We start from the raw sequence: 23,062 nt of genomic DNA on the forward strand, positions 1-23,062 counted from the left end.
ACTGGAGTAAATTTTTTTTTACTAAGCGTATGCCAGTCAAAGATATTTGAAGGGTTCTTGCCAATTGATATTTTTTTTCTTCTCTAACTTAATCATCTGCAATAAATGAACAAAAACAACTTTCAACTTTGTTATCCGCAGGCTCTGAAGCGTTTCTGTATCTGTGTTTGAGTCTAGCTGTATATATGTACCTCCGTAGCCGAAATTAACTTACCTTACCATTTGAGACCCAATCAAATAGTTCATAAATGGCTTTAATAGCTACATAATTCTTTATCTCCTTTGAAATCCTCAAAGATTCATTTTGAGTAGTTCCACAGGATTTTATTTACAAAAATCACCAAAAAAAAGCATCCTTATTATATAACATTAATAAGAGATTATATAATTTAAAGGTAATTTATAAAGTCACATGATCTCCTATATTTTCATTTTCATCCAAAATTCAAGTCTCCAAAAACCTCCAAACCTTTTGAAATTCTTGGAATCTCCAAACAAAAAAAAAACATTTGAAAGCATTTGAAAACTACCAAATGGTACCTCCTAAACCAACAGCTGCTCAAAGAACCTCACGAGCACGAATTCTTGATTCTCCCAGTTCGGATTCTTCTTCTTACAACAGTGGGTCCGAAACCCAAGGTGTACCATCACCACAGCCCCAAACGCAACCCAACGCGCGACCGGCAGGAACCGGCGGATGGGCTGCTATGAACATAGCTCGGCGGTTCACTCCAGCAGCCACAGCTACGTCATCTAGTGGACCAATCACATCGTCTACCCGTAGTGGTGGCAGCAGCCGACAAGCAGCAGCAGCAGCGGCTGCGTCCGCATCTAGACCCCACGTCACTGTCACACTCAAGACTCCACGTGGAAGTGCGCTCAGCCGGAGACCAGCACGCAGTTCGACTCCGGTGGGGGGATCAGCGGGTATCAGCAAGCGAACACCTGCCGGATCGAGTCGACGGAAAACTGCAGTTGTATCTTACAACGAGGATGAAGAGGAGGATGAAGATGAATTAGAGGAAGAAGGGGCTGATGCTGAAGAGGAAGAAGAAAGCCAGCAACCTATTGCACGGACTCGTGGAGCACGTATTACCATTCCTGCTATGAGCAAAGCCGAAGAGGACGAGGATGAGGAAGAAGACGATGAGGATGATTTGGAAGATGATGACTTGGATGATGATGAAGGCCTTGATGAAGAGGAAGAGGAGGAGGAGGAGCCTGAAGAAGACATAAATGAAGAAACAGGTGTCGGTGGCAATGGCGGCGATGGCGGCGATGGCGGCGATGGTGGCGATGGTGGCGATGGTGGCGATACAGAAGAGACACCAGATTTGTCGAGGATGACAGCTCGACAGCGGGCACGTCACGAACCCTCTCTGGAAGACTTTTCTGAGCCTGTGAGTGATGCTGGCATTCCATCAAATTCTCGCACTGGTGGCAGCAACAATAAGAAAATCCAGCTTACGGAGGAAGAGCAAGCTTTACGGCGAGCAGAACTTGCGCGCCGGCGCAAAAACATGTCGATGCGGCGTCTGGAGGAAGAGAAACAAGAGACCCTCGATAAGCTTCTAAAAAAACGGGCGTCGCGTAGTCGTAACAAGATTCTTTCAGCAGCAGACGAGTCCAGCGCAGGTCCTGGAAGCCCAGCAACAAATACTGATGCTGCATCAGGGGATGGAACAAATCTCTCAAGTAAGCGGAGCGTCTACGTGAGCCACCCGGCGCTTCTTTCATGGCGCAGTGCGCCCAATGGAGTGTTTACTCTGAGTATGGATGCTAAATGGGGGGCTTCAGTCTGATTAGTTTCAATTCTTTTTGTTTTTCTATATAGCATCATCATCATCATCATCATCATCATCATTCAAATTCTATTCAAAAAACGGCGCCGCCAAATATAAACAGGCGCTCTTCGTGTGACTTGATCCATCCAACTATCGTCTTGACCGCTCGTAGCATGGCATCCTTCGTGTTAACTGTGACAGGCGCCAGTGACGCGCAAGTACCAGTCTCAGGATCCACACCTTCATGGGCGCTACCAGTGACACAGTAGAGTTCAAATGCTGGGGTAAGCCACGCGAGAGCCGACCCGCGTACTCCGCCGTCTCCTCGCGAAACGTGGTATACGCGAAGACCTACGGTCCCGCCGCCAACAGTATTGCCAGAGCCTATAACTCCACCACCTGACCGTGAGCCACCATGCAGGGCACCATGCAGCTGGTGATATAAAATCATTAGGCGATGGCGCGCTGCTGTGTCCATGTAGTGTGGGTCGAAAGATGGCATAACAAACTGGACGTTCTGCCGTGACTTGTAGAGAAAATGACGGACGGTAAATGGCGCAAGAGAACTTGCAGGGATCCACGACGAGGTCGGGGCTTGGACTTGTGTCTCCTGTGGTTGCTGTTGCTGCTGTGGCCGCGCTGCTCCACTGTATGCCAAGTGAGGGGTCCCGAGAATCTCCACAGTGCGGTACCTGCCACGATTAAGAGAGCTAAGAATGGGAGTGATAAGGTTATGGGCATTGAGATCCGCAACAATCCCGTCTTTAGCAGCCTGGAGCTCGAAAAAGGCACCCTTATCAGCGCTTATCAGTACTAGGGCCACCTGAGGCGGGGCGAAAAAGTGAATGTATGCATATAAAAACCCAGTAGCGTTAAACTTGGGCAGACATATGGGAACCCAGTGTTCACCATCGCCCTTGGAAAAGGATTGGGTATTGAAGAGCATGGAAAAAACAAGATGTAGGTCTGGTGGGTGGAGAGAGTGCTTGCGCGGACGAATGACTGCGACTAGACGGGAATCTGCAACAATGAGACCGTATAGCAGCGATTTGCTACGACGCTCCGATAAGATGTGGTGCATTTTGGCACGCATGGATTTTCGCAGACGCAAACATTCGAGCGCCCCAAGAAGCACACCAGGAGATCCAAAGCTCATTTCTTTAGTCAGGGCATTCATAAAAACTTCGCTTCCGGAAAGCAGTGGACGGAGATCAAAGTTTGCTCTGCCCTTGAAGACTCTGGAAAGCTGTGATTTAGTGAGAGTTGAAAGAATTTGGGCATATAACAAGTCGAGTTGAGCCCGTAATTGCAGTTCCGTTTGTCCTAGCTTGTCAATGGCAATGAGAATAATAGGGTCTTCAATTGCAAAGACAAACATGGTATTCCCAGCGCGTAGAACTTGGAGCCCCTCTCTCGAGTTTGTTAAACCTGAGGCAGAATCATCCTCAAAGTATGACACAATGGCTTGAAAAACTCCCATGTACCCCGTGACAAGTTCGTCTGACCCATGCATGGAGTAGATTGGTTTACCTGCGGTCGATAAGATAAAGTACTGTTTTTTGCGAGAGAGAAACTTTGCAAGCTCTTGTTCCTCCTCCCCCTCTTGGGCCTCTTCATGATCCGAAGCTTCTTCGGCTTCACTATTGAGTGAGCTGATGGAGTGTGGATAGGAGAGCCCTGCATCTGTATGAGAGTCAGGTTCTGGATCTAGTGGCTGGACATCTTGTGGTAAGGCCAAATCATCGCTGTCGAGAACTTCGGAGAGTAGGGTAGCAACGTCTGAAGCATGGTCAATTGAAAGGGTTGGTTCTGGGCTTCCAACTCGGTCCGTTGGTCCGCTGAATGGAGATGTAGCCATACTTTTACGTCTGTTTCCAGTCAATGCGCTGTGGGTACTACTGCTTCTGCTCATGCTGGGAGCACCCCCTGCATCTATGCTTTCAATGCTGCTAATAGACTTTGGGCTTTTCTTCTTCTTGAAAGATCCGAAGCCGCTAAATATGCTGCGCTTAGCAGTTTCCATCAGTCCGTGGTGGCTTTCGGTAGATTGTTGTTGTTGTTGTTGTTGTCCTTCTTCTTCTTCTCCAGGCAAGATTTGTGAGCTGGGTTCATTTTCGTCGTAGCAGGCATTGTTGCTTGGTCCATAATCGTACAATGGCATTTCTGTAAATCCTGTTCCGATTCCTGTTGCAAATGAAAGCGCAGTTGTAGGCGATGATTGTAATTGAAGATCTTGGGAGGAACTTGTCTCACCAATGCTTTGTCTGGGTGTAATGTGACTCAACGAGAGAGACCTTCGGGAGGCTGCTAGGACGTGTCTTTCTGAGCCAGTTTCTGAAAGGGTATCTGGATAAGTTTCATCGATATGTTTATAGTTGATGTATGATTCTTCGGGTTGGGTAGGCTCGTTATCCAGTTCAGAGTTGAGTTGGCTAGATGGACTTTTTACTAGTTTACTAAGGATATTGGCACTGTCGTTTGTATCTGTTTTTTGAATGGCTTCTCCTTCTTCATCTTCAAAGTATTCCTCTTCTTCTCCTTCTCCTCCTTCTTCCTCACCTTCTTCGTGTTCCTCTTCTTCAGAATCTAATTCGCTGGGTACTTCGGTATAAGTTCTGTGGATGATGTAGTTTTCTGTAATTGGTAGCGGTGCACTGGCCGCGTTTCTATTCATGCTAGGGGCCGTTATTGCCACCGAGGGTTGGGTATCATTTAGAGCAGCAGCTTGAAGTTCATTTGGAAGGCTTCTTGAGCTACTTGAATTGCTATTTGAACTACTACTGGAAGTTGAATTGCTTGAGCTACTGGAGGTAGTGGTGCTGCTGCTGCTCATGTTGGTGTGAAAATGGGTGGTGGTGATAGCAGACAAAAAAAATAAAAATAAAAATAAAAAAAATAAAAATAAAAATAAAAATAAAAAGGCCGCACGAGTGTTGTATAAAAAAAACGTTAGTTTTATAGATATAGCAAAAAAAATTATATTGAATTAAATTAAACTTTTATACAAAATTTTTTTCTGTTTTTTTTGTTAAATATTTATATATATCAAAAAAAAAAATCATTATTAATGGTATCTTTTTAATTCCTTTTAAGTATAATGTATTTGGGGTTATTTCAATTTATATTGCTTATCTGATACCAGTACCAGCCTACAAGAAACAAAATTCAAATTTCCTTATGGAAAAAAATTTTTTTTTCTTAATTTTGTTTGATTTAAAGAATAAATATATATATATATATAACATCAATTTTTGTTTTTTACAGCAATAAACTTTTAAATTAACTTCAACTTAACATTTGAGTTTCAAACAACCCAAAAATAAATCATTATGTCAAAATATGAAAAGATTCTATGTTAATTTTGAACGGTCATAAATACTTAATTAGCTTTAATAATTAAAATAAATGTATATTTGTTTTTATTCAAGGGTTTAATTAAAATAAATTGTTTGTTTGTTTGTTTTTATTCAAGGGTTCTAGAATTATATAACATCAGCATCTGCGCTATCCTTCTTGTCCATACTATATATCTTTTCATTTTCATAATAATAAACTTTTAATTTTGGCTTCAACATTGCATCTCCAACAGCTCTAAAATAAGTCCTGATGCCAGCTTACGAGGAACAGGGGGTTAAAAATAACCAAACCTTCCCAACTTATCTCCACTTGTCTTCATCAACGCTGTAATTGTATTTCTTAATCCCTCCAAGCAGAGATAAAGCTTACAATCTCTTGTAAGCCAGTTAAACTGTTTAAGAGAGTCGACATGTCCATTTCTGGAGGTATCCGTTTCAGTCCTTTTCTTTCTTCTTCAAGCAAAGAACTAATTAAAATAAATGTTTGTTTGTTTGTTTGTTTTTATTCAAGGGCTAATTAAAATAGTTTGTTTGTTTGTTTGTTTTTATTCAAGGGTTATAGAACTATATAACATCAGCATCTGCGCTATCCTTTTATTGTCTGACTATGTGACTTGCCGGTTTTCATTTGTACCTTTTTAGTACTGGTGGTTTCTGTTCTGTGCGTCTCCGGTAGCCCGGAAGATGGGCCCTGATGCCAGCTTACGAGGAACAGGGAGAACCAGTCTGTCGGTCCCAAAACCCTCCCAACCCATTTCCACTTATCTTCATGGACGCCCATGTATTTCTTAATCTCTTCCGTCAGAGATACGGCCCCTAATTAAAATAAATTTTTGCTTTATTATTTAAACATTTAAATGAACTTACTATATGTAGTGTGGTTTATCAATATTTATAACAACTAAAAGCGATGTGGCGCAGAGGAAGCGCGCAGGGCTCATAACCCTGATGTCCTTGGATCGAAACCAAGCATCGCTAAATATATTTTTAATATTTTTTATTCCTAACAAACAACTTTATTATGAAAAAGTTATTTTTATTTAATTCAGGTTTTTTTCAGTTTTATTATATTTCATTTTCCTTTACATTTATTTAAAAAATTACCACTATTAATTTCTCAATGTTCCGTATCCCGGACTCCCTTTTACCACAAATATATTTCATCACGTTGTGCGTACATCTCATCACTCTTAATTTTTTCACGTCTGAAATTTTTGTGTGTTTAAAAAAAAAAATAAATATAAAAAATTTCTTCACCACCACAAAACTTTCAAAACTTTCAAAACTTTCAAAACTTTCAAAACTTTCAAAATAAAACCTTCAAAATATTTAAAATCTTCAAAATAAAACTTTGAAAAAAAAAAAAGTCCAAATAAAAACCTTTAATCGTCATTGTCATCGTTTCTTCTATCGTTGATTATTGTATTCTTTTGGTTTGAGACGCGCGCTAACTAATTTTTTTTTTTTTATAAAAAACCCTCTCTTTCAGACTTATTTTATTTTTTTTTCATATTAAAACAAAATGTCAAAAGTCTCCGAGGACCCCTCGGTCCCTAATCCAAATCCTCCGCCTCCGGAACCTCAAGATCAATTAGAACCCGAAGTAACTTCTACAGAACCTTCGTCTACTGTGGACCAGTCTCAAAATCAGCAACAACAATCAGCTCCCCCACTAACTTCTTCCATTTCTTCTTCTTCTTCTTCCTCTTCTTCTTCTTCTTCTTCTAGCCGACGAAACCACAGATCACGTTCTCCAGATGGTCGTAGTGATACCGAGGAACATTCATCCTCATCTAAACATAAGCGCAGTGAACACAGTAATGGTAATAGTAGCAGTAGCCATCGTCATTCTTCATCTAGACATTCAAAAGATAAATCCAGATCTAGAAGCCCTCGGTCATCTCGCCGACGTGACAGAGATAGAGACAGTGATAAATATAGAGACCGTGAGCGAGACCGGGATCGTGATCGCGACCGTGATCGAGATCGTAATCGTGATCGTGATCGTGAGCGAGACCGTGAACGCGAACGCGACCGCGACCGGGATCGCCGACGAAGTGACCGCCGTAGTCGCTCACCACCACGTAGCCGCGCAGAAACGCAAGCTGAACGCGACCGTCGAACTGTTTTTGTTCAACAACTGGCAGCTCGTCTTCGCACACGCGACCTTTTTGATTTTTTTGAAAAAGCAGGACCTGTACGAGACGCGTCCATTGTCAAAGATAAGATGTCACGACGGTCTAAGGGCGTTGCTTACGTTGAGTTTCGTCATGCAGAGTCAGTCCCACGCGCCATTGACATGTCTGGAGAAAAACTCTTGGGAATCCCTGTCATTGTGCAGTACACTGAAGCAGAAAAAAACCGTCAGCAGCAGCAGCAACAACAACAACAACAGCAGCAGCAACAACTTCTTCAGTCATCATTATCGTCTTCATCAATGGTGGACGGCTCTGGTAGTCCCTCAATCCTTCAGGATGACTCTTTGGGTTCCTCTACAGCCTCTGCTGGTCCCGTGGAGTCCCGTATTTATGTGGGCAACATTCACTTTGGGGCCACCGAGGTAGAGCTCAAACAACTCTTTGAGCCGTTTGGAGCAATCAACTTTATTCAATTGCAACGAGACTTAGCAGGTAAATCCAAAGGATACGCGTTTGTCCAATATTTTGATACCGCATCTGCAGTTAAGGCTCGCTCTCAAATGCAAGGTGTTATGTTTGCTGGACGTACGCTGCGTGTTGGTATGGGTGGTGGCTCATCATCTTCGTCCTCATCGTTGGCTCATTCGACAGTCAATTCGGGTTCCAGCTCCGGAGTTGGGTACCAAGGTCAGGCGTTTACTGGGTCAGCATTTCAGAACAATGGTCCTGCAATTGATCGCGTGGGAGGCGCCAATGCTGTAGGCGCATCTTCAGCTTCACTTTTGGATGACTCCGATGTTGCTGGTATTTCATATAATAAAGTATCCCGAGAAAACTTAATGCGCAAATTGATGCGTAACGAAGATAACTTTGGGCCTCATGTTCAACAGCAGCAGCAACAGCAGCAACAACAGCAACAGCAGCAACAACAACATTCCAGCAAGCCATCACTGCCTCTTCCACCCCCTCCACATAATTCTACGGCAGCCCAGCGCAAAGCATCACGGTGCATTGTGGTACAAAATATGTTTGACCCAACACAAGAGTCGGGAGACTCGTGGGTGCGTGAGCTGGAAGATGAGGTGCGTGGAGAACTTGAACGCGAGTACGGCCACGTTGTGCATTTGAGCGTGGACGCAGCGAGCGGAACTAAGGGCGAAGTGTATATTAAATTTGAAGACTTGGGGAGTAGCGAGCGGGCAATCAAGGGTCTAAGTGGGCGGTTTTTTGATGGCAAGCAGTTGGTTGCGCAGCCTGTGATTGAGATGGTGTATAGTCTCAAGTTCCCCAAGTCCAAGGATTTGTAGTAGAATTGTTATTATATTGTATATTTTTATATTTTTATATTGTAGCTTTAATTTATATACATGATTATTATTATTATTATATATTTAATCTTTCTTTTCTTGGGTATATCCATTATTACTCTGGATCCACTGGCGAGCATTCTCGTCCTTGATTTTAGTTCCGGGTCCCCACTCGACCAGCGCCCAAAAATGCTGGGCATCAAACTTTGGAGGGGCATCACGCAATTTGCGGAACGGTGATGTATATTTAGATTCATCCTCTACAAGATGTTGTGCCAGACCAGTTGATCTTGAAGGTTCTGAGGTGGTGTTACTTGAATTTTTGGTGTTACCACCCAAGTAATACTCATCAGACAATGGCACACCTTCCTCAAAGGACTCCCAAGGACGTGCATCAGTCTCTAAAGGTTTCCAGTGTGCCTCTTCTACCCAACGCTTAGACCCAGTCATTTCTTTAAGTCGCGATACAGCACGCTTATAAGCAAACCGTTCGTCTTCACCAGTAAATGCAGAGACTTTAGAAAAGTTTGGTTCAGGAGCATTTGCAGGGAAAAACTTCTTTGAGGGATCATCCTCCATAGGAGAAGCTGAAGATAATGTGCTTTCATCATTATTATTGACAACACGTTTGGGCTTTTTAGGGGCCTCTTCCTCACGCTCATTGTTTTCATAAGAAGTAACATTTGGTCGGAATGGTTGCGAAAGGTCTTGATGGACCTCCGAAATCATTTCCTGTTCCAAAGATGATGCATTTTCTTCTTCTTCAATCTTGTCGCGTACATCGGCGAAAAACATATCTTCCGGAGCAGCTTCTGTGCGAATAAGAAGCCTACATTTGGACTCATAAAGTGCATCTAAAAGTGTGATGAACCTACGGGCTTCATTCTTTTGGTAAATCTTAAGTGCAGGAACGTTATCAATGATAAATGTATGGTATCTTGATGCCAATGAAATGTAATCTGCAGCTGCTAGGTATGTTCCGCAAATGTCTTCGAAATCGAAATAAGCAACACCCTTGTTTTGCCACGGGACGTTAACACGATGACCGTATACAATAACATGACTAGGGTTAGGTGTTTGGTAGTCTTCTGTAATCTCTTGGATAGCATAAGCCCAGTTATCTTGTCCAGTTTTGTCGTTAGTCATGACATGGTAGTATTCAATATCTGGGAACTCTTGCTGATCTTTATCCTTGGCGTCAAGACCCAATTCTTCACGGGCCTCTTGTTTTTTAACAAGCAATTCTTCTTGTTTGGCTGGGTCTGAAAGAATGACACGCCAGTCATTTTCGGAGCGCATATCGTGGGATACACAACGGGCTTGAAGAATGCGGAAAAAGGTTTGGAATTGAGCTTTGCGGAAGTCTGTAGAATAGAGTTCTTCAGGCAAACGGTTGGAAGTAGCCACAAGAACACCTCCAAGTTTGAAGAAGAAGACGAAAAGGGTTTGAACAATTTTGGCAGCAGCACTATCTAGTTAGTAAAGGGGAAGGGGTGTATGATGTTTTCTTTTCTTTTCTTTTCTTCTCTTCTCTTCTCTTCTCTTCTCTTCTCTTCTCTTCTCTTCTCTTGAGCCGTTTAAAATATACTTACATATCAGGAAGCATAAATTCATCCAGAAGAAGAACGGTACTGCGATCAATCATTTTCTCTGCAAGTTGGAGAAGAATAAAGTCATTTTCAAGACGCAACTTTGATCCAGAAGAACCCTTTTGGCGTCTTTTTTCCGATATTTGATGGATATGTCCATAGAGTGAAAGCATAAAGTTGTTGTAATGGATACGTTGTTTAGAAACATGGGGTAAAGAGTCAGCAAAAAGGTCCATGAGCATGGACTTTCCGCAACCACTAAAAAAATAAAAATGAAAAATTGAAAATGAGTTATAATTGAAGAGATTAATTAGAATGCTGAAAGTGACTTACACTTCACCGTAAAGCTAGATATTGTTATGGGTTAGTATTAGGTAGGTCTGAGTTATTTTTTTTTTTTTAAAAAAAAAATAAAAAAAGTATACTCACAAGAAGACCTTGAGGAGAGTTAAAGTTAAGAAGTTCTTCTTCATCTGATAATTGCTTTATAAGCTCTGTAGACTCTTCATCAGGTATATACCATGCTTTGCGTTCTTTTTCAGGATGGAGTTGGGCTTCTTGTTCTTGTTTGAGCTCGTGTTGCTACGAGAGTTAGTTATTTAGTAAGTAAGTTATTTTATATTTTTGTGATATTTGAATTGTCTGTAGAATTATTATTATTATTATTATTATTGTTATTGTTATTGTTATTGTTGTTATTATTGTTATTATTATTATTATTAACATACTTCTAGAACATCAGAAAGCTGGCGAATTCTCTGTTTAAAGTTTGCTGGAGGTTGATAATCAATAAGTCTATATGAAAGTTTTTGAAGTCTTTAAAAAAAAGATTATTAGAAAGAAAAAAAAAAAAAGAAATATAACTATTAGAAAATTATTTAAAACTTACTCAATAGCAGCCCTATGTTGTGCTTCATCTCTAAAAAGTTCTCCACGAGCAATTTTGTTTTCATAAATCTGGAGAGGATCAGTCAAAGTTAGTTCTGTGGAGTAAAAGCGTCTGAAACTTGCCATAAAAATGGCAGGGTTTTTCCAGACAGTTGAAGATTTTGCAATTCTCAACATTGGTATTATTGAAATAAAATAAAAATAAAAATAAAAATAAAATAAAATCAACTCTGGGTGAGTCAGTTTGACAAAAAAAAAAAAAAATACAAAAGAGGGCTTTTTTTTTATTTAAGTCCAAACATTTCTTATAAGGTAAATTTATCAATTATTAAAATCAGGGTTAGGGGTTTATATGCTCTCTATAGGTTTTTTTTTTTTCAACCCCTCCATTCAAATCATCACATAAAAAAAAATCATCTTTGCCAATCATCAACCAATAATGTCTACAACAACAAAAACAACAACAACCCGGCCTTGGTTCAAGGTCCCGGAACCCGTCCGTGTGATTTTCGATCAATTCCCTTTGGCCACATATCCAGATAAAGAATTATATACTTACAATGAACAACAACAACAAGATAATAGCAATGACCGAAAAACAACACTTTACGTCTACAACATTGATGAACCTAGTGGTCTACCCACAGACCCAGCAAGTATCGAACTCTTGGGATTGTTAAGACTTAAAGGCGCTAAATCTGCTCAGGTTTCAAAAGTCTCTGTTCATAGTGCTCCTACAAATGGTCCGAAGCAATTGCCATACCTCGTAGACGTGAAATTCACTCAGGATGAAAAAACTGGACGCACCAAACGTCAACGTGCAGTGTACTCGACCCCAGCTGCTGTGCGTCGCAATTTGCTTACAAGCAGTGGCAAAGGAAGCAGTTCTACAGGTATTACTTCAGGTCAAGCAGCCCTTTATGCATCTCTGTTAAGCACTGCTGTACATGACGCGTGGATTTTCACGTTGCTTGATAATGCAGAAACTCCAGCAACTGTTAGAGAACATGTTTACGGAGAAGGTGCTGAGCGCATTGGTGGAACATTACCTGGGTTTATTGAACGACATTTGCAAGAAGCATGGACGTTGGAACTTGCTGAGGCTTTACGTCCACGGTACCCTGCAGTTGTGGATACACTAAAGGGGGGTAGTAAATGGAAGGGAGGTTTTGTATCTAAGCTTTTTGTGGGTCCTCCAACAACAGTATTTTTTTCACCATCAAATGTTCAAGGTACTGCAGTTCGTGAAGAGGTCTATGCACGGGCCATTGATGCGTTACAGGTGTTTAGTTCGTTACTTGACGAGGCACCAGATGGATTTCTTGGAACTGGAGGAAGCCAAGATGACGATGATGAAGAAGAAGAAGAAGAGAGTAGTAATAAGAATAGTAGTGAAGATGTTTTAAGTGAAGGAGAATTTAAAGGATTGGGTCCATTAGATATTTTGCTGTTTTCATATGTTTATGCGATTCAGAATTATGCAACTGGGACTCCATTGGCGCGGGCAGTGGATAAGTTGAGCAATTTAGCTACACATGCATTGAGAGTTGAGCAAGGTGTATATAAGAATTAATGAAAAAAAAGAGAAAGAAAAAAAAAATATGCTATTAGTAGTAATAAATTATACAGAAAAAAAAATAAGAAAAAAAGAAAAACAAGTCGTTATTGTATTAATGAAAAGAGAAAGAATTGTTGATTAAAGTAATAAAAAAAATACTTGGTGATTTAATGTTAATGTTATTATGAAAAAAAAAAAAAAAAAACCCCAATTTTTTGTTATTATATTCTAATTCGGTCTTGGGTCTTAATGACGTGGATTTGCCAACCACAAAAGACAGCGAAAAGAGCATAGACAATGACGGCACCAAAGATGGTTGAAGCGACGGCCTTACCGTCTGAAGGGTCAGTGATAGAGCCAACCATAGACTCATGGCCGACGTAAAAGAGAATGCCAATGACAGAAAGAATGATGACTCCAAAGATGGAGAGACCAGTACAAAAGTACGCGCTAAAAGACTGTTTATAAAATAAAGATAAAAAGTTAGAGATTGAATTAATTATAAATGAAATATATTTAAAATGAAATTCTTTTATATATATATATATATAAATAAATAATGAAATCATACATACGCCGACAACAGGTTTCATTTTAAAAGATTTACTTTGGGGATTATATATATTTATATATATATTATATATATAAATATGTTGGAGGATAAGAGAGTATTTATGAATGTGTAGGAAAGAAAGGAATTGCTTTTTTATATATATAAAATAAATAAATAAATGAATGGTTGCAAAGCTTATATTTTAAAAAAAAAAAAATAAAATAAAATAAAATAAAATAAAAGGTTGCCATAGTGGAAGGCCGTCATGCAGGCAGACAAGCAGCCAAAAATTGAAATGGCTGTGGTGGTAGGAAAAGGCTGCTTTATGGGTTTTTTTTTTTTATTTATTATTATTATAATGGTAAGTTTATACTTATTTGGTAAGTTTTATATATAAGTTAAAGTAAGTAAGTTAAAGATTAGTCATTTTTATTATTAAATACTTTGTCATTAATTACAAATAAATCTCTGGCAGACCCTTGTCATTTTTTTTTCTTTTTTTTCTTACCCCTCGAAGAGCCTCAAAAAAAAAATAAAAAATAAAAATAAAAATAAAAATAAAAATAAAAATAAAAATTATTTTTTTTAAACAACCACACATACACATACACACACACATAAAAACTTCACCACCACCACCTTTAATTTATTTTTTTTTTTTTTTTAAATAAAATAAAAAAAAAAAATCAACTTTCTGACAAGACTTGTTAATAAACTCATTGTTATATATATATATATATATATATATATATATATAAATAACAACAACAACAACAACAACAACAACAATTATTATTATTATTATTATTACGCGTAGAAACAATTGTTTTGTTTATTTATTTATTTAACTTATAAAAAATCAAAAGGGGCTTTCCTATCATTAATTGAAAAAAAAATTAAAAATAAAAAATTAAAAAAAAAAAAGTATAAATATCCTTTCGCGTCCTTCTAAATTTTTTAAATTTTAATTTTTTTTTATTTTATTTTATTTTATTTTATTTCTCAACCACCCCTTATTTTTTTTTTTTATTTTTTTTTATTTTATATTTATTTTTTTTAGTTTATATTTATTTTATATTTATATTTATTTTATTTTATTATAATTTATCTACATTACCACCAATACCAAAAACAGAATTATAATATTAATATCATAATAATAATAACAATAAATATAATACCACCATTCGTTTCATAATCGCCACTCTGTTAAACTTGACCTTTTTTTTTATCTTTCTTTCTTTCTTTCTTTCTTTCTTTCTATCTTTTTTTTTAATTTCACTTTTTTTTTTCTAAAATCTCATGGACTCTAACTCATCATTTCAAATGTCAATGCCTATCCATGTTCCAGGCCACGCGCCTGCAAACTTGTCTATTGAAGAACAACAACAATCTGATCAGCAATTAATACAACAACCTTCCTCAGATTCAATGGCTTCTTTATCAGAAACACTCAACCATCTAATAGAATGTATGTCAAGCTTTCTATATTTCTCTCTCTCTCTCTCTCTCTCTCTTTATTTTTTTTTAAAATATAACCTTTCTCTAACACAATCTTTTTTTCTCTTTTAGTAAAATTCTTCCTCCTCACAGCTCCAACTAAATTACAAACCAGAGAAGGCATCCACAGACACACACTTCCAAATAAAGATCAAATCTCTTGTGTCGCTTGGAATGCCCTTTATTTTATTACAGGAACAGACATTGTCCGCTGTTTAACTTTCCGTTTCGAAGCCTTTGGCCGTGAAATCACCAATCGCAAAAAATTCGAAGAAGGCATCTTTTCAGACCTCAGAAACCTCAAATGTGATGGAGATGCTGTCTTGGAACAACCAAAATCACCCTTTCTAGACTTTTTGTATAGAAATAACTGCGTCCGAACTCAAAAGAAGCAAAAAATCTTCTTTTGGTGGTCCGTTAACCACGATAGACTCTTTCAAGATGCCCTCGAACGTGACCTCAAAAAGGAACTCTCAAATAAACGCTCTTCAACAACACCAGTCAGAGAACCAGCAATCTCGTTTCAGTACGATAGCACAAGAACACTCCATGACCAACTTCCAGATATCATTGACCGCTTCCCAAGGCATCTGGCTGACCTAGCAGACGCGTCTTCTCTTTTAACAAATATTACTCTGCCATCTGGACAAACCCTACAAATTCCTCCTTATACTGCAGGTGCTGCTTATCCTATCGGTGGCCCCACTATCCCCGGTCCTGTATTAACAACTCAACCACAACCACAACCACAACCACAACTACAACTACAGCCACAACCACAACCACAACCACAACCACAATTACAACAACCTCTTACCTTTCCTCAACAAGTGCCTCTTCCAAATGGACAAGTCAACCACCATCATCATACTCTCCCGGGTTCTCATCCTCACCATCATCATCAAATCCCGGCCTTTCTCCCCCATCATCTCGTTACAAACGATCCCCTTTCTCAACAGCAGCTGCAACAACAGCAACAGCAGCAACAGCAGCAACAGCAGCAACAGCAGCAACAGCAGCAGCAACTCATTCAAGCAAACCATCAGGTATCTTATATTGTCAATCCACAGCAACCTCCAATCCTTCAATCAAATGGCGTGTTTGTTACTCCCTCAGGTCAAGAGGTATTTTTCCCATCTTCTGAAGCGGCTCTAATGCAACAACAGCAACAACACTTGTTTCAAAATGCCCACCTAATTCAAGCAGTACAACAACAACAACCATTAATTCCGGCACCCGCAACTATTCAAGCTATTCACCCAACAATACATCCGGGAATGCATCCAACTGCTGCTGCTGCCGCTGCTGCCGCTGCTGCTAACAATACAATCCCACAACCTATCTATGCATACCCCCAGCCACAATACACTAATAGTGCGCTTCAAACCCCAATAGTAGCCACCCCCATGGTTCCAGTAATGCCAGCCCCACCCCAGGAAATTGTCACTACTAATATAATAAATCCCACTGCTACACCAAAATCGGCTGGCCTGATACAAGATGAGCAGTTACAACAACAACAACAACAACAACAACAACAACAACAACAGCCGAAACAAATTATAGAAACCCCGCGGGACGAGGACGGCCTTCCAAGCGATTTCCCATTAGATTATGTTGCCCAACTTGATCCTAACGATCCCTTTAGTCAGTTTGATCCAAGACCACTTTTTAAGAATTTTTCTTCAGATTTACCTTCTGATACTATCACCATGCCTGCACCCCCATTAACACTGGCTGCTCCACCTGCTGCTACTACTTCAACTCCAACAAGTCTAAGTGCTACTGCTATAACTACACCAGCTCCTTCAACAGCAATTACTACTGCCACTCTTGGTCCAGACGAATCCATATTTTCTTATAATAAATCCCAATATCACGTCATGTACCAACAAGATGCAAATGGTGCCTATACACCAGTTTTAGTTCCTGTTCAGCAAACACTATCTCAACAAGAGCCGACAGTTTCTTTGCCACCTAATACCAGTGCAGCAAAAGTATCAAAAACACCACAGAAACCTTCAAAACAGCAGCAACAAAATCGTGCAGCAGCTATTGTAAATGCAATTGAAAATGCTACTAGTGGTAGTAGTAGCGCTACAACAACCTCAGGTTCAAGTTCAGGTGCAAATAGTAGCGGTAGTAGTAGCAGTAATAGTACGGTTGTTGAAAAATCAGAGTACCCAATGTCACAGTTTTTCATTCCAACGCCATCCGAATCTGGATGTAGTGACTTGGCAGGATATCAACCAGATGTTGAAGCTGCTGATGATGAATCTCCACCTACTCCCTTTAGACAAGCATCTGCAGTTAAGCCTGTGGTGATAAACGGTGTACAAGTTCTGCCTACATCAGCACCAACAGCAGGATCAACTACTCTTTCAATCACTGGAGTCGCTTTAACGACTACTGCTACTTCTGCTTCTGCCATTCAGGCCCCTCCACTACCCGCACCCTCAGGTCATTATGCTGCAGGCCAGCATGACTCTACCGTGGAAGATGCCGCAGCTGCAGTTAATAATAATAACAACAATAATAATAATAATAATAATAATAATAACAACTCTGTAGCAGCAGAGTTTTTTGAAAATTACATGTTTATGGGTGACTCTGATCCTAGCGCGAGCTTGGTGATGCCATTTGGATTGTATCGAACGGAATGAAGTTATTAATAAATATAAATATATATTAATACATATATATAAAATAAAAAAAATTAAAAAAATTAAAAAAAAAAAAAAAAAGAGTATTTACATAAGAAGGAAGAATTTATAATTTATAATTTTAGATTAGACGAGATTTGTGTAAATCTCAATAACGTCATCGAGATCATCGAGAGCCCCAGCAAGTTTGCCAATAGCTGTACGGACCTCTTCGTCAAGATCGGCCTCCACAATTGCGGCATCATCATTGGGAGCATACTCAATCCCCATATCCTTCATGGTATAACCGGCCGCCTTGATTCCCTCGGCCACGCGTGCAGTATCTGCGACTTGGGCAGTAACAACCAGCATAATCTGGGAGTTGCTGCTATTGTTATTGTTATTATCGTCAATCTCGCCTTCCTCAGCAGCACGAGACGAAATATCTTCAACGCCAGGAATATCAGCAAGCTCGTCAAAGGCATCGTCTGCAGACTCTTGGCCGGGCTTCGGGGCACATTCCACCCAGCCCTGTTTGCGGAACATGTACGCGGTAGGCGCCATACTACCTTGAGCCTTGGAAAATGCAGCCTTAACCTGGGACACTGTTCGTGACTTGTTATCAGTAAGAGCCTCTACCACAAACGCAACACCTGCGGGGCCCAATCCTTCATAAACAGCAAGCTCTGAAGGCTTTGCACCGGCGGCATCTTTCTCTAATCCAGCACCACGGCGGATCGCACTTTCAATTAACTTCTTGGGTACATTTGCACGAGCCGCATTTTCAATGGCCATAGCCAGACGTACATTATTTGCTGGATCAGCACCACCAACACGAGCAGCAACAGCAATTTGTCCTCCAAACTTGGTGGCTAATTTATTACGTGCTGCATCGTTCTTGGCCTTGTCATGCTTAATAGTAGACCATTTGGAATGACCACTGGATGTACATGGAGTCGCATGGAAGTGCCGCGAGAAAAAGAGATTGAGAAATGTGAGGGATGTAGAGGATGAAATTAAAGTAGCGGCGACTGGACGGCGGGGGATAAGTGCGGACATTTGTGATGAGTTAGTTGGTTGGTTGAGTGGTTGATGTTGATGTTGATGATTTACTGTAAGGTTTAAAAAAAACAAAAAAAATAATTTGTATGGGCAGTTTGAATGTTTGAATTTTTTTTTTAAAGTATTTAGAAAAATATATTTAAATATTTGTTTTGTTACAATAAATTATTTAAATGTCACGTGTTTTTTTTCTTTTTTTTTCGAGTTTTCAACAATTGGCTGGAAAATAAACTCTCTCCAGTTTTGGATGCATTAATAAAAACTTTGAAAAAGTATGGAAAAAAATAAAATAAAATAAAATAAAATAAAATAAAATAAAATAAAATAAAATAAAATAAAATAAAATAAAATAAAATAAAATAAAATAAAATAAAATAAAATAAAATAAAATAAAATAAAATAAAAAAGTTTAATTTTTTTTTTTTTTTAAATTAGAAAAAATTAAAAATAAAATATATAAAAGAGAATTAAAAAAAAAAAGGAAAAAAAGCATTTATTTATAATTAAATTTGATTTCAAAGTCAACTTTTTTATTTTTTAAAAAAAAAATGAGTTTTGGAAAAAGAAAAAATTAAAGCTCCGATACGGGGAATCGAACCCCGAACTGCTCGGTGAAAGCGAACCGTGCTAGCCGTTACACTATATCGGATTCTTGGTTGTCAATTTTGTAAATATACTTATATAAGCCTAAATTTGTTTTAAATGTAAACTCTGTAGCATGAACCGGTGGCCAGATGAATAAAAACAAACAAACAAACCGGTGGCCAGTATGGACAAGAAGGATAGCGCAGATGCCGATGTTATATAATTCTATAACCCTTGAATAAAAACAAACAAACAAACAAACCGGTGGCCAGGTTGGTTAATTTTAACTCTCCTAATCCTTGTAAGCAGGCATCAGGACTTATTTTTTCGGACTGTTGGAGATGCAATGTTGAAGCCAAAATTAAAAGTTTATTATTAAAATGAAAAAATATATAGTATGGACAAGAAGGATAGCGCAGGTGCTGATGTTATATAATTCTATAACCCTTGAATAAAAACAAACAAACAAACAAGCCTTTTTTTTTATTTTTAATTTTTTAAATTAAAGTATAATACTTTAATTATAATAATTAATAATAATTATAATAATTAATAATGAAAAAAAAAAAAAATTATGACCCCCTCCCCCTCCCCCTTAATAATTTTTAAATAAGTTTTAATTTGTATTTTTTTTTTTAGTCTAAGAATAAGTATTTTTTTTTTTTTTGCTTTCTAGAAATAAAAACTTTTAAATCTTAAAGCTTTTCTTAATCTTAATATTAATCACTTTTTTTTTTTTTTTTTTTTTTTTTTTGGTATCATTGAAAAAGATTGATTAACTTTAATAGATTTAATATATTGTTCAAATTTGGTTTTTATTAAGAAAAATCATATACTTTGTTTTTTATTTTTCTTATTTTAGAATAAATTGCGTAATATATATAACTATATATAGTTCATTGTTTCAAAGCTTTCTCACCGTGTCTTGAAATTGTTCTCACAAAAGCCATCTATAGGTTTATGTAATTAATTATTTTTTTTTGTCTTCAATCACTCAGATTCGTTTACAAATCTTGACGGATGTTAACCCAAACGTTGATGTGTTTTTGATCTGAGTATTTAAAACTATAATATATAAGGTTGTCTTATGGTCACTATTTTGACTTTATATATATCAATAGTGATGATCAGCCAGTTAAAAACCAACCCCTCAAATAAATATATATATACAAGATTGTTACAATCCAAATGTATGTCAACTTTTAAGAGATTCTTAAGAGAATTGTATTTATCAGGAATATATGGATAAAATCAAATACAATGATTAAATAGAAATGAAATTTTATTTTTTTTAATTTTATTTTTTTCGTAAATTTAGATATATATATATATCTATAAGAACTGTTATAATTATATCAATAGATGTTTGGATGGTATTTTCAAGGCTTCTTTTCGCGTGATAAACCAATTGGATTATAACAAGACAAGATTGAAAGTCCATTAAGAAGTTGGAATTTTGCTAAAGGTAATAAAACATAAATTGATAATATTTAAGTAGAATGATTGATTGATCATCAACGACCGATTTTAAAACTGTTATAAACAACCAAATTCTACACAAACTAAAATCATTAGAAAAAAAAAATATCAAAATAAATATGACAATTTTTTTTTTTTGGTTCAAATTTCTTTAACCACTAAATTGAAAATATTTTATTCTATAACTATATACTACAGTTCTCCTAACTTAATCAAAATAAATGTTACTTTTCAGGAACCCATCAGAATAAACATAAAAAAACAAGATAAAAAAAAACTTTTTTTATACAAAAACAAAAAAAAGTAATTGCGAATTCTGTGGATCGAACACAGGACCTTCAGATTAAACTGGGACTGTAGTTATTTAACTTCAGTCTGACGCTCTCCCAACTGAGCTAAATCCGCTTATAAAAAAGTAAGTACCAGGATATACTTAACGAACTTGTAAAGGTAAGCAGTATTTTTGTAATGATTTTTGATTAAAGAAAATTGAAGATAGAAAATTTAATATTTTGTTAATCATCTGAATAAAAACAAATGATTTTGTTAATCGGTCACTTTTAACTGAATAAATTTAAAAAACTTGATTTTCAGATACCTCCCCCTTTTCCGGAGGAGTGTAGAAAACTACATACCTCGCTTGAACCCCTAGGCTTTACTGACGCTAGGAAAGTTGACTCTTTGGTTTAGTTTAATTAGCTTGTAGATAGATGATTGCTGGTAGTGTTTTAGATGAGAGCAATTGAAAAATACATTACACCTTGCCAATTGTGCCCTAACAAAATGTAATCCTTATTAAGCATTTCACAAACTCTTAATAACGATTTCCTCTTCATTTTCAACACGTTAATAACCAAAACACAAACTCTTATTAAGCATTTGCACAACCCTTCATTAAAAATGTCCTAAATGCATGATTCTTATTTTTTAAAAATATTTTACAAATACTACAACACTTTATTGACAATACTATATCATTTTATTGACAATCGTAAGGGCTAATATTAGAATGAAAGTGGTTTAAAAATTTTTATAACGATGGAATTTTGGGGTACAAATTTGTATATATAAGTACTAATTAACTACCATTTTATCATTAAAAGTATGGTTGTGGCTGACTAATTTTAAAAAAATTAAGATTTATAAATTAAGGGCTTGCGTTTTCCTTAATAACGTGTTGTGTAATGTTTAATAAGAAAAGTCGATTTTGGGGTTTCAAGTAAATTTTTTGTTTTTGTCAATTTTGTATGGTAAAAAATATTTTTGTTAGGGCACAATTGGCAAGGTGATTAGGTTTTTTTTTTTGTTCACTACCCCGTACAATCACCATCAAAAAATATCACCACACATACAACACAAGATCTCTAAAAGTCGTTGCGAACATATCTAAATTGTCAACCAAAAGAAAAAAAAAAAAAAGAACTATTAACTTCAATGTTTTAGCAAAAAGAAAGCTCCGATACGGGGAATCGAACCCCGAACTGCTCGGTGAAAGCGAACCGTGCTAGCCGTTACACTATATCGGATTTTTTGTTGTTTCTTTTTGTAAAAGAATATTAAAAACAAAACGGAGCTCATATTAGTATAATACCCAATAATGTTGCCAATAATTTAATAACCCTTGAATAAAAACAAACAAACAAACAAACAAACATTGCCAATAATTTAATTTTTAACAAAAACAAGTTAAATACTTTTAAAATTTTGAAAAAATAAAAAAAAGAATGAATATATTCATATTTATATTATGAGTATATATCTCATAGCGTTGACACTGGTGCTATATATCTGAATGAAAACAATCGATTGCCAATGGCTAATTTACTTTTGAAATATTATTAATGTTTGAAATATTATTAATAATAATATATGATGAAACCATTTAGATATAGGGCGGAATTGTTTCAAGATATATATATATATATATATATATATATATATATAATATAAAAGTAACTAAAGTGAGGATTTTGTTTATTTATTTATTTATTTGTTTATTTTATTTTATTTATTTATTTTTTTTTTTGGTAAGTTCAGGAACTAAAATTATGTTGAGCCATCATAAATCCTCATCCTCTTTTTGAAATGACGGATGTAATTTTTAATTTACCAAACTTGGGGGGAGGAATAAAAAAAAGATAAAATATTAAAATGAATGAAAAAAATAAAATAAAATAAAATAAAAATTTAATCATTTAAGTTTCAAGTTATTGTTTCATTTTTTAATTTTTTCAATTCTAAACCCAAAGTGGAAAGTAACTATATTTAACCGTTATTTGGTAAATTCCCTATACTTGATCAGTTAACAAAAATGGCTGGTTGAGAAAAAAAAAATAATAATAATAAAAAGAAGAATTTAGAAGATTTTGTTATTTACAGTTGCATTTTTTTTGTTGAATATTAGATTGTTAATATTTTCAAAGTATATAATTTCATATATATATATATATATATATATATATAAATAAAAAAATAAATTGGTTAATTTATTTATAAACAATCAACTCTTATCTTAATTAAAAATGATATAAATATATTAGTGTACTGAGAATTACACTTATTAGGAGAATATCTAAGAATGAAAAAAAAAAAGAAAAATCTCCCACAAAAGTAGTTAGTTG

The 23,062-nt window shown here is 36.7% G+C and overlaps 8 protein-coding genes across 8 annotated transcripts; 4 read left to right on the forward strand and 4 right to left on the reverse strand.

The window, feature by feature from the left end:
* Positions 1-533: 533 nt before the first annotated feature.
* SAPINGB_P000502 (uncharacterized protein) lies at positions 534-1,802 on the forward strand (the record flags this gene model as incomplete). Its single annotated transcript, XM_031995226.1, has 1 exon — positions 534-1,802. One exon carries the CDS (start codon positions 534-536, stop codon positions 1,800-1,802), a length of 1,269 nt encoding a protein of 422 aa, XP_031851117.1.
* Positions 1,803-1,875: 73 nt separating this feature from the next.
* On the reverse strand, positions 1,876-4,617 carry SAPINGB_P000503 (uncharacterized protein; the record flags this gene model as incomplete). Its single annotated transcript, XM_031995227.1, has 1 exon — positions 1,876-4,617. The coding sequence occupies one exon, from the start codon at positions 4,615-4,617 to the stop codon at positions 1,876-1,878; it is 2,742 nt and encodes a 913-aa protein (XP_031851118.1).
* Positions 4,618-6,662: 2,045 nt separating this feature from the next.
* On the forward strand, positions 6,663-8,585 carry SAPINGB_P000504 (uncharacterized protein; the record flags this gene model as incomplete). The annotated part of the gene is made up of 1 exon (XM_031995228.1): positions 6,663-8,585. The coding sequence occupies one exon, from the start codon at positions 6,663-6,665 to the stop codon at positions 8,583-8,585; it is 1,923 nt and encodes a 640-aa protein (XP_031851119.1).
* An 84-nt stretch (positions 8,586-8,669) lies between these two features.
* Positions 8,670-11,239, reverse strand: SAPINGB_P000505 (uncharacterized protein; the record flags this gene model as incomplete). The annotated part of the gene is made up of 6 exons (XM_031995229.1): positions 8,670-10,053; positions 10,178-10,432; positions 10,508-10,521; positions 10,604-10,756; positions 10,903-10,990; positions 11,064-11,239. The coding sequence occupies 6 exons, from the start codon at positions 11,237-11,239 to the stop codon at positions 8,670-8,672; spliced, it is 2,070 nt and encodes a 689-aa protein (XP_031851120.1).
* Positions 11,240-11,501: 262 nt separating this feature from the next.
* On the forward strand, positions 11,502-12,635 carry SAPINGB_P000506 (uncharacterized protein; the record flags this gene model as incomplete). Its single annotated transcript, XM_031995230.1, has 1 exon — positions 11,502-12,635. One exon carries the CDS (start codon positions 11,502-11,504, stop codon positions 12,633-12,635), a length of 1,134 nt encoding a protein of 377 aa, XP_031851121.1.
* A 206-nt stretch (positions 12,636-12,841) lies between these two features.
* SAPINGB_P000507 (uncharacterized protein) lies at positions 12,842-13,213 on the reverse strand (the record flags this gene model as incomplete). The annotated part of the gene is made up of 2 exons (XM_031995231.1): positions 12,842-13,078; positions 13,196-13,213. The coding sequence occupies 2 exons, from the start codon at positions 13,211-13,213 to the stop codon at positions 12,842-12,844; spliced, it is 255 nt and encodes an 84-aa protein (XP_031851122.1).
* Positions 13,214-14,499: 1,286 nt separating this feature from the next.
* Positions 14,500-17,336, forward strand: SAPINGB_P000508 (uncharacterized protein; the record flags this gene model as incomplete). The annotated part of the gene is made up of 2 exons (XM_031995232.1): positions 14,500-14,644; positions 14,746-17,336. 2 exons carry the CDS (start codon positions 14,500-14,502, stop codon positions 17,334-17,336), a joined length of 2,736 nt encoding a protein of 911 aa, XP_031851123.1.
* A 126-nt stretch (positions 17,337-17,462) lies between these two features.
* On the reverse strand, positions 17,463-18,374 carry SAPINGB_P000509 (uncharacterized protein; the record flags this gene model as incomplete). The annotated part of the gene is made up of 1 exon (XM_031995233.1): positions 17,463-18,374. The coding sequence occupies one exon, from the start codon at positions 18,372-18,374 to the stop codon at positions 17,463-17,465; it is 912 nt and encodes a 303-aa protein (XP_031851124.1).
* Positions 18,375-23,062: the final 4,688 nt, after the last annotated feature.

This window comes from Magnusiomyces paraingens (assembly GCF_902498895.1).
Source record: "Magnusiomyces paraingens strain CBS 517.90 genome assembly, contig: contig1, whole genome shotgun sequence".
Classification (NCBI taxonomy): Eukaryota; Fungi; Ascomycota; class Dipodascomycetes; order Dipodascales; family Dipodascaceae; genus Magnusiomyces; species Magnusiomyces paraingens.